This window comes from Neltuma alba, unplaced genomic scaffold (assembly GCF_004799145.2).
Source record: "Neltuma alba isolate B1F8T4 unplaced genomic scaffold, ASM479914v2 tig00011830_pilon, whole genome shotgun sequence".
NCBI classification, from domain to species: domain Eukaryota; kingdom Viridiplantae; phylum Streptophyta; class Magnoliopsida; order Fabales; family Fabaceae; genus Neltuma; species Neltuma alba.
In genome coordinates this window covers 40,293-51,079 of record NW_021636441.1, presented here as the reverse complement: position 1 = coordinate 51,079, position 10,787 = coordinate 40,293, and the positions used below count along the sequence as shown (strand labels likewise).

The 10,787-nt window shown below is 36.1% G+C and overlaps 2 protein-coding genes across 4 annotated transcripts; one reads left to right on the top strand and one right to left on the bottom strand.

Moving 5' to 3' along the window:
- The first annotated feature begins 2,524 nt into the window (after positions 1–2,524).
- LOC114718317 (growth-regulating factor 5-like) lies at positions 2,525–4,751 on the top strand. The gene is made up of 3 exons (XM_028903603.1): positions 2,525–2,824; positions 2,971–3,325; positions 4,301–4,751. The coding sequence occupies exons 1-3, from the start codon at positions 2,641–2,643 to the stop codon at positions 4,719–4,721; spliced, it is 960 nt and encodes a 319-aa protein (XP_028759436.1). The 5' UTR covers positions 2,525–2,640; the 3' UTR covers positions 4,722–4,751.
- A 2,180-nt stretch (positions 4,752–6,931) lies between these two features.
- LOC114718313 (cadmium-induced protein AS8) lies at positions 6,932–10,003 on the bottom strand. 3 transcript variants are annotated; one of them, XM_028903600.1, is made up of 4 exons: positions 9,865–10,003; positions 8,348–8,591; positions 7,976–8,137; positions 6,932–7,193 (listed from the first exon to the last, which is right to left on the bottom strand). In XM_028903600.1, the coding sequence occupies exons 2-4, from the start codon at positions 8,583–8,585 to the stop codon at positions 7,183–7,185; spliced, it is 411 nt and encodes a 136-aa protein (XP_028759433.1). In that variant the 5' UTR covers positions 8,586–8,591; positions 9,865–10,003; the 3' UTR covers positions 6,932–7,182. The 3 variants fall into 3 exon arrangements, with proteins under 3 accessions (XP_028759433.1, XP_028759432.1, XP_028759431.1); XM_028903599.1 differs by having other exon boundaries at positions 9,884–10,003; XM_028903598.1 differs by lacking the exon at positions 9,865–10,003 and having other exon boundaries at positions 8,348–9,845.
- Between the last annotated feature and the right edge of the window lie 784 nt (positions 10,004–10,787).

Sequence of the window (10,787 nt, the reverse complement as noted above, 5' to 3'; positions counted from 1 at the left end):
TTTTTAGTAATTATGTTTTCTATTTAAAACTTGATAGTAAATCTTCCAAAACAAATCGTCAGTCAAAGCATGAAGGGCTAAAATCAATTAACAAAAAACAAAGCCAATGCTAGCAAAAAGATTAAGGGGTGATGTTGGTTAATCTCATAAGTATTTTTCAAAGGCACTTTTCTACAAATCGAGACAATTCTTTTACATATTTATTTCGTATATTGTAAAAACACTTTTAAAACCATGATTTTATTCTAACCCAAAACCTCCTAAATCTTCTTGTTGCCTCGTCACATTCTTCTTGTCATCTATTAACCTTGATCGCAAATAACTCAGCTCAGTCGCGACTCACAATTTAAATAAAGTGTCTTGTTTCATGCTGTCAAAGTGACCACGACCCTTGCCCTTACTACTGCATTTGAATAACAGTTGCAATCCCTGACCTTCCCCTTTAAATCTCAGCCATGACCTCCGCCCTATCATCTCCTCCATCGCAGTGGGTCAACCACCTCCGCCCCCTCTCACCCCCTCTTTGTTCTGTCTTCGCATGCTCCCACCGTCGTGAACATCGTCTCTTTTCACTGTCACTATCGTCATAAATGTGCTTCACTCCATCTAAACCTATAACGAGGGAGGGTTTGAAGGGTAAAAATAACAAATAACATTTGATTTTTGGAAAATTTAACAATTGGACGGTGCGATAGAAGCGAGAGTTCTATCGATTTTAGTGGAAGATTCATCAAGAATCGGGTTTCCAAGCACCAAACACGAGTTACGGGCTCATTTTATCTGTTTATAAACATTTTCATATAAATTGAGATAAGTTTTCTCATATACTTATCTCATATTTTGTAAATTATGACTGAAGAACTGATAAAATCCTGATCCCAAACAAGCCTTGCATGGTTTTATTTCTGTTTTGCTTCCTCAGCTTTAGTTCCATTGTATCAAACGGGCCGTAAGTCATTTGTTGTCAATCTAGATGCATGCCGAAAAAGGGGGAAAATGACATATAAAAAAACTTAAAATTATGATATTCCAATTTAGGAAGCTAAGGGTTAAAAATGACAGAGAGGAAATATATTCCCAAATTGAAATTGTGAAATTCAGAAGAAATAACAAAAAATGCCCTTTTGTTTTTTTTTTTTTTTGAAAATTTTTTTCAAGTCCTTGCCAGCCACCACGAGCGATTGGATGCTAGCATCGGGCCACTGGTTTTTTGGGTGACAAGTTTTTTTCCTCCGCCATGTGATAAATTATTTAAGGAAAGTGGTGGGGGTGGGATCAAAACCTCTGGGTCATTTGAGCCAAGGCAACCATTAGATCACTAATGATTTGTTAACCTTATAATGTAAAAAAAAAAAAGACTTTTTATTGTGATTCCAATCCATGATAACAATTTATCTGGGAATGCCAAGTCTTGATTGAGAAATGATAAGTCTAAATTTGATATTGACAAAGCATTTCTTCTTGATACATAGCAAAAAATAATATGTGCATTAATTAAAAATGATAACAATTTATCTAGAAATGACATGTTTTGATTGAAAAATGACAAGTCTAAATTTAAGATTAACAATGTGTTTTTTTTAATGCATAACAGGAAATAACATGTGCATTAATTAAAAATGACAACAATTTATCTAGGAATGACATGTCTTGATTGGGAAGTGACAAGTCTAAACTTGAGATTAACAGGGTGTTTTTACAAGACATGTCATTCCCAGATAAATTGTTGTCATTTTTAATTAATGCACATGTTATTTCCTGTTATGCATTAAAAAAACACATTATTAATCTCAAGTTTAAACTTGTCATTTCCCAATAAAGACATGTCATTCCCAAATAAATTGTTGTCGTTTTTAATTAAGAAAATTTTCTGTTATGTATCAGGAAAAGATGTTTTATTAATATCAAGTTTAGATTTGTCATTTCTCAATCAAGACTTATTATTCTTAGATGAAGTGTTGTTGCGAACTGGAACTACAGTAAAAGAGTCAATTTATATATATTTTTGCATTATAAGGTTAAGAAATCATTGATGGCTCAATGGTTATTTTACCTTCACAAAAAAACTATGCTTGGCACCGACATCTGGTCACCGATGGTGGCTGGCGATGGCTTGTACTAGCGAGGGGTTGAATCTTTTTTTTTTTAAATAAAAGGGATATTTTTGTTATTTCTCACTAATTTTAAAATTTTAATTGGGAATAACTTTCCTCTTTTGGGATATTCTAATTTCAATATTTTTATTTGTCATTTTTCCCGGAACAGGAAAATTTAATTTCAAAATTTTCAAAAACAAAAAATTTTTTCCTGTAAAAAAAAATCATCTCCACCGGGCCCACCATAGTTTCTTATCACGAGCATACATACTGCGGCTGCCCCGGTTAGAGCAAACCTCTTCAGTTACTGTTGAACTTCCTTAATCGCTTCTACGTCCTAACCATGGCCGAACTCGTGCACTCACTGTCCCACTCCGAGGTAACCGCCTCTTTCTCTCTCTGTCTCTGCCTCTCGCTCTCTCTATCTTCCTTCCTATATATCTCCAGCTAATGATCTCTCTGTCTATGTCATTGAAATCAAATCGCTCCCTTTTTGTGCTTTCACTCCTAGTAGTAGCAGCAGCAGCGGAACAAGCACACTGAAATGAGCATTCCGCCGGCCATGTGGACGGGACTCCAGCCACCGCCGTTCACGGTGGCGCAGTGGCAGGAACTCGAACACCAAGCTCTTATCTTTAAGTATCTCAAAGCCGGATTATCCGTTCCGCCTGACCTTCTCGCTCCGATTCACAAGAGCCTCCAATTGATGCCGGTTCCTCATTCAGCTCGTAAGCCAACAAAACCCCCAATTTCTTCTCCCTCTAACCCCTGCATTTTTCACTTCGTTTCTGTTCCAAATCCCTAATTTCTGCCCAGTATTACCACTTAATCGTCTTTCTGCGTTTGTTTTGTTTTTTTTTTTCCGGTCCTGAAGTGGGTTATAGCTCCTATTTCGGGAAGAAGATAGACCCAGAGCCGGGAAGGTGCCGGAGAACCGACGGTAAGAAATGGAGGTGCTCGAGAGACGCACACCCAGATTCTAAGTACTGTGAGCGACATATGATTCGCCGTCGTCATCGTTCAAGAAAGCCTGTGGAAGCATCACAAGCTGCTCATCCTCCTGCTCAGTCTTCGGAGGTTAGTGGTGGGACCAGAAGTGGTTGTGGAAACTCATTTCCCAGCCTCCCTCTGCACACAAATGGCACTCGTGAGGGTTTAAGCCTTGGAAACAACGTATCACAGCTTCAGATTGAGTCTCTTCCCAGTGAGATGAACAAGAAAGAGTACAGGTATGATAACAGTACAGCTTCTTGTGACGTGAGAGCATAGTCTGAAGGGACCATTGTGATTTTCATGTTGTGTTGGTGTTGTGATTGTTTGAGCTGTGTGCATGCAGTGTTGTCTTTCTGGTGTTTGACTTATGGTGTCATATCATGCTTGCAGTGAGTCCTAGACTCTCTTTGGAGTGGTCATTTGTTTGTGTGAATGATGTTTTTTATGACAGGGACAAAGTTATTATTATCTTATAGACTTGTTGTGTGTGGTAGCTGTAATGCCAAGTTACCTCACATGTGTGGATCATTGCGATGCGTGGGATGGAAAGAGTAAGAAGTAAGTAAACTAGCTCGTGCGTTGAAGCTGGTCTTGTATTTTGTACAACAACTCTTTTTCTGTGTTCAAAAGGTAGAATCTTCTCGATTTTAGAGATCTAGTTTCATGCTTGCAATGCTTTTAACTCCGACATTTCATTTTAGAACTAACAAATGGGCTTTGGGGGACAAGAGAAACACAGTTCTCGACATTGTCTAGAGTATTCTTGTGATGTTAATTTGCAAAATCATCACAGCAAAATTTTCTGGACTGGATATGAAGGAGAGAGAATTTTATGTTATTCATTATCAATGATCTAATGACACTTTAACAATGGTGGTTGTTAGCTCGGTGAAATCCTTTCCCCCAGTATAATCGCTGTTTAGATTGTTGAATGAAGCTGCTGATTTCACCCCCCCCCCCAAAAAAAAATCTGATTGGTGATATGCTTTTTTCGTTTCTTCCCCCTCCTTTAAACTATTGTGGACTTGTCTTAGCTGATTCTTCGTGTTTTATTTATTTTTCATGATGAGTGTGGGTCCCATGTATTGCACGGTGTTTGATAAATAAGCAATACTATTTGTGGCTGATGAATGTCGCATCTTGTTCAAGTTTCTATAATATATATATATAATATGAATTGAGCAACTTGTTATGTACTAACCACTTTGCAGGTTTGGGCTGCAATCTGAAGTAGATGAGCATGACTTCTTTCAGAAAGACCTAGGAAATGTGAGGTATCTTGGCTTTGACTCTTCCTCAGACAGCATGTGGTCTCAACTGTCTCACATTTCCTCGAACGCTGTCTCTGAATCAAGTGAAAGTTCTGTTATGGCTAACAACTGTTTTCAACTGCAAGCGATGCCGGATACTGAGCCTGCATCAAACATTGATGTCGTGTCATCCAAGCAACTCGTCTTCAATGGCCAGTTAGGTTCAACTGGTTGTTTGAAACAGGACTATCAGAACCCTCAGACTCTGATCAATGCTTGGCCATGGAAGAAGGAGTCTGGCTCACCTGTGATGGAGTACAGACCAAATAAGGATGCTAATGGCAACCCAGATGTCAATGTTGATTGCTGTGGATCCCTGTAAGTTACCATAGAAAGCTTTGAATAAATATAATAGAATCCTCAGGCATTGGAAAGAAGAATTCTCAGACTGAGTATTGCTGATATTAGAGGAATCAACAGTATTAATTCCCAAGTTCCATATTTGTGGTTTTATTTCACAGTTTCCCATTTACTTGAGGGATTTCTGTTATTTTAATGATGTAACTTGGGTTTTTAATTTTAATTTATTGTACTGGGATTTAGTCTTGTTATTGAATTTTTGTGTTTCCTTTTGTTCTCCCTTTAGATTATTGTGGCCCAGTTCTGCTTTTGAATTTCTATGGTTTCTGCGCATATAAACCTCTTGCCTGATTACGCATCGGCATTAAATAGAATTGAGTTTAATTAGTTCATTATGGGAAGTAGAGAGAAATAAAATTAAAATGGTGGGGCTCAATCTCTAAAGTTGAGTATTATTTATTATTATTGTTACTACTACTACTACTACTACATTTTTACTTCTCTCTACTTCGCCTTATAAATTATTTTAGGAATAAAAATAATTAAGGTCTAGAAACCGATCTTTCAGCATGGAGTTGCCTTTTTTTTTTTTTAAGGAAAAAACTAGATATTTTTCTATGCATTATGTAGAAAATTCAAAATAAACTATCAATACTCATGGTGTCTGAATATGGAATGATTTGTTACAAATTCGACGTTTTAAACTGATGTTGATGACGTTGATCGCAAAAGAAATCTCGTCTCTCCTTTTTTGGCCAAGGTCGTCTCTTTTAAAATAGTCATTATGGATGACATTTAATATCTTTTGGGTGCTAATTTATCCAAAGGCGTTCTTGAATCATGATTGAATTAAAGGAAGTATCATTGATATGAATAATGAGGTTCAGTATTCTATTCTTTATGTAGAGGAGAAATGCATCTTGAATGATATAAAATTATACATTACATTATTTGTAAATTATATGTAAAATAAATGTATAAAAAACAAATCTAGTTTTCGTAAGAGTGGCAGTCAAGCTTCGTGGCATGTATTTTGACAGCCATGTCATGTATAATAATAATAATGCTGCAAAACTCATGCAAAAAGTTTCTTTCCTTTTTCCTTGTTTTCTTTTCTCTCTTTTGATAAAGGGGGAATGACGTCAAACCAATGCTGAAACTGAGAACTAATAAGCCAATAATGCATATCAGCCGATAAAAGATTTGAATTGCCTAAAGAGTAAAGATGGTGTTTTTAATATTTTATTATGTGAAATTTATGCAAAAGTTAAAGGAGGTAAAACGAACTAAGTTTCAGTTTCTGGTAAAACCTTGTGGGGCAGTAAAACTGTAAAATTAGCATTTACCAATGAACAGTGTTGGCTTGAATGGTGGTTAGAGAGCAGAGTCAAAGCACGTTTGGGTCGTAGGCTACCCCCAACTAGACAGTAACAAGTCAAATTTGAGTGGCACTTTTCTTTTTGTCAAAGGACCAAAATAATCCTTCCCAAAAAGAGAACATGATATGCCCCATTTGTCTGTTTGGATTTTAGCCATACTCGTCCACGGCATATTCAGTCCTTGCATCCCATTCCTTTTGCGCTTTTTCCTGATTTTTTTTTTCCTGCTTCCTTTCAAACAAACACAGTGCTAGAAGATCAACTATTATAGCCTTCTTCTCTGACTTTTAGTGCCGTTCTTGATCCTCAAACCCACCAGGGTTCTTAGAACAAAAGCTGAAAATGCAGAGGAGCAGGGGATTGTTGAAAAAAGATCACCCGAAGTACGAGAAACCCATTATCGATGGGGAGCTATTTGAGGCTGTGAAGCTGGGTGATTGGTTCTGGAACCTGCAAGACACAACAAGGCATTGTCCTTTCTGATGACTAAGGGTAATAATTAATAATGGTGGGACTCTCTGTTAAAGGCAGGGTGGCCCTGAGCTTCATATCCGGGAAGCAGTGCGAGAACCTCGTAAATACCCTGATTGGGAATTCTCACGAGTCATGTAAAACTTTGATGCAAAGTAGGCAGTTATGCAGGAAAGATGACGCATGACCTGTTATCTAGAGATAACTCGTATTTTACAAAAGATACCACATGAATAATCTCTTTAAATATGAAACTTTTTAGAATGATGTTTAGCCTGTGTTCGTAGAACAATCTCTACAAATAATCCCCAAAACACGCTTTGTTTGTAATAATAAACCCTTAGGGGATTTGTTGTTGTGTTGATATTATTGCTTTACGGTATTTGAGTAGGAAAGTAACTCATACGAAATAATCATTATAAAATAGGTAAATACAGAAATGATTTGAGTAAACTCTATGTACATGAACCAATTAAAGAACAAGAAAAAGACACGCGGCTTCTCTAAAAAACTAGACCAAAATACATTCTATAGTACAAAGCCTCGTTCTGAAAGATTGAAGGTTGTCAATGTTACTTCCTCCTCAGCAGCTAAGGGAAATGAAGGCTACAAATTTGGCAGCTGCAGAAGCCATCAATCTTTTCCTGCAAGCAAATAAGCAGGTCTTTCAATTTGATCTCCCTTCAGTTAGGGAAATTCACATACCAAAGGAACTAAAAAACTGATCTTGTCTGAAATTCCCTTTATCTCATCATATGCACATGATTTGTAGTTCTTCGTTAACATTGATGATCTTAAACTGCAACTACGAGAAGATCATCTGTCACTTGTTCCTGTCACACAACTTTTTTTCTTCTCCTTTTTTTTTTTTTTTCACGGTGAGGTTCTATTTATGCCAAGCGACATGAAACCAGTCATAACACACAAGTTAATACAGACAAAAGCTTCTGGGGTGTAATGTGCAACACTCGTATCATTGGATCCAGCTATTTAGTTTACATGGAACATGCCAATATGGTAGTCCAACGAATAAAATATATGTTACTCCATTGACAATTACTATCACTAGTACTTGTAAGGAAGGATTCCAATAAAGGAATCATATCGACAGATGTACAACACATAATCAATTTAGTGATTGAAATTTATTACTTAAGTTACTTGATCTTGCAATAGGCAGATTAGCATGCACCAATCCCCGAAGGGAAGAGGTATGTTAAGAACATGCAAGCTTAACACTATATAAGCTCAAAAAATAACAGAGAAGGAAAGGAAAAACAATTACACAGAAGAATTTTGCAAGGCAAGCATAAAATCAAACAATCAGGTAATAGAAGATACACATAAATTGAAGAAGTCGCAAGTAAAGGAAGTATGTTCTTCTAGCAAATAAAGTTTAAAAAAAAAAAATCAATAAATTCCTTACCCTTGATCAATAACTGCCTTTGCCTAAAGCTAGACAATTTCTCCGTGGCTTCTCTTTGCAAGTAAGAAACACCACGTACAATTCCACTCCAGCTATCCTCGGCAACATGTTTTCCAGAAAGAAAACCATTGAAATGTGCTGACTCCAATGCAGAGCCTCTTCTTGCCACAATTGCTAGATTAAAAAGGAGAAAAGGTAAAACTCTAATCTCCAAGAGCACAAGATTAAGAACATCAAAATCTAAATGCACAAGATTTTCATATTCATCAAGTGAAAGAGGTCCGGTTAGGATGACTCTTGAATACAGAACTTTTTGTGGATAAAGTAACAACTACAAAAAGCGACTGATATTTTAACTCTTTAGGAATTTACCTTGATAAGGAGCTTGACAGAAGTTCATAGGAAGACCTATACCAAAGCCAGCCAGAGTGATACCTACACTAAATCCAACACCACAGCCAGCTCCAACATAGCCCACCACTTCAGGGCCAAATCCTGGACCCCACCCAACACCACAGCCAATGCCCACACCCATCCCCCAAAATGTTCCATAGGTTGGATGAACTGGGTTCCACCTTTCACATCTTCCAAACAATCCTTTTATAATCATAATGACCTGAGAACAAAGATAAACCAAAAAAAAAAAAACCATTTCTTCAACCAAATAAGAAAACCTATGCAATATTATTGCTAAAATAGTGGCCTTCTTTCAACTGCTATACCATGTTTAAACATTCAGTCAGAAATATGTACCAGATTTCATTTCGCATATAAGTCGCTAATATGTAAGAAATGTATCAAATGACATTAACTTTAAAGTGGCAAAGATGGTCACCGGAAAATAATTCACCAAATCAGGAACTATGAATATATATGTATATATAATTGAACTAGAACCCTGTTCAAACATCTGAAGTCCTAGGCAAACAAGCAATAGAGACCAGCCCAAAGATCAATCAATGAAAGATATTCCCCCAGTCAAGGCCATATCATGTCCTTAAACATTTGAAGTGAAATGGGCAACAAGCCAAAACTTGCTTCAGCTTAAAAGCCAGAAGCATTTACTTGTGCACCAGCAGGACTATATTGTCGAACGATTTGGAGGAGATTAGAATTATAACTTAACAACTAAAGGAATAAGGAACAATCTACCACTATTCTTTCCTTCTTTTTTTTTCCCTGCCCAAATGTTCTCATGCTGCAATTCTATCTACTCGATGAAAAATTAATCTGTACCACTGAGGAAAAGGTGGAACCCTGGAAAGTGATAAGGCAGTTCTAGACAAGGTCAAATTAAATCCGTTTTGCAATTTGAAACAATCTAGCTAATTATTCTTCTACATATATTCATAGAAACTCATAATTCTTGTAGCACAAAAGACGTCCCATTTCCATGTCAACGATGAGTAGTAGTATCTAGGAAACCTCTTTTATGGTGACATATAATAACATATCCCCTTCACATAAGGAATTAGGAGCACACTATAATGACGACTAAGCGACTCAGAAAGATTTTTTTTCCCCCCCGCATTTTGATTATGGGACAAATAAATTTATGGGATATCTTTTGGGTCACTTTCCTAACTTTTGTCAGCATACCTTCACATCGGATGCAAGATCAAGAGAACACATAAAGAAAGCGAAATATAGATCTCGAGTTATAAAAAAATGATAAATATTAATAGCAATTCCGCTTCTATGCTTCAAAGAAAATCCCTTTCCATCTAAGTTCTTCGTTCTTGCTAACACACTATATAACCTCAGATGTTTGGAGAGATACAGTAAAAAGAGAAACACACAAACGTCCACGCAAAACAGCTTCTTATCAGTGAAAGGAACGGGGGGCGAAGGGAATGAAACTGATGCAAGAATCGCAAATATCAGCTTACCAAGAGGTTAATTTACTACCATAAAAATTCTGCTTGGAATAAAAACAAAGCTGCTGGATTCACTGCAATTTCTTCATTTGTTCATTCATGAATCGTAATCTCTAATGCTAGAGGATACTTGAATTTCCGGGTTGATGAACAAAGGCTGGGACTCAACGCTAGAAAGGCTCGTATCAAGCGAACTTATCCGAAATGCATATTTCCATGGACCCAGCCAATAACCCGATAATATTCGGATCCGGACGGCGTTACATGGCCATCATGTGGGCCCTAAAAGAACCCTCCAGTGACTAGGCTTTGCATTAGTCATATTTCTCGCGTTGATATTATATTACCTCCGATTCTATTTATAAGAGCTAGTTAACTAATTTAAAAAAATTAAATTATTATTTATAATAAATATGTGTTATTTTTCTTAAAATATCCTTACTAATCAATTGTATTGGTTGGAATTATTATTGTTAAAAGGACTATCTTAGGAAAAATACATAAACATGAGAGACAAAGTGGATTAGATCTTATATTTATGATCAAAATAAAAGTTAAGTAAGATCTTATATTAAGGATCGGAGGTAGTATATAAGACTTATTTTACATATTTATTAATTTTTTTAAATTAGTCATATTGATATTTTTTCAGTAATAATGAAGTAGGAGAGGAAGGAAAGGAATTAAGAAAAATACTTACGGTGTTTTAGAAAAAATATATCATATTAACTAATTTAACTAGTATTCTTAATTTACTCAAATTAGTTAATTAGGTCTTATATTAAAGATCTCGAAGGAGTATCTAGTTATCTACCTCAATAAATTATACTCCTCTAGTACTTAATATAAAACCTATCTAACTAACTTGATTAGATTAAAAAATAAAGTAAGTTAGTTAATTATAAAAAATATGACATGTTTTTTCTAAAACACCA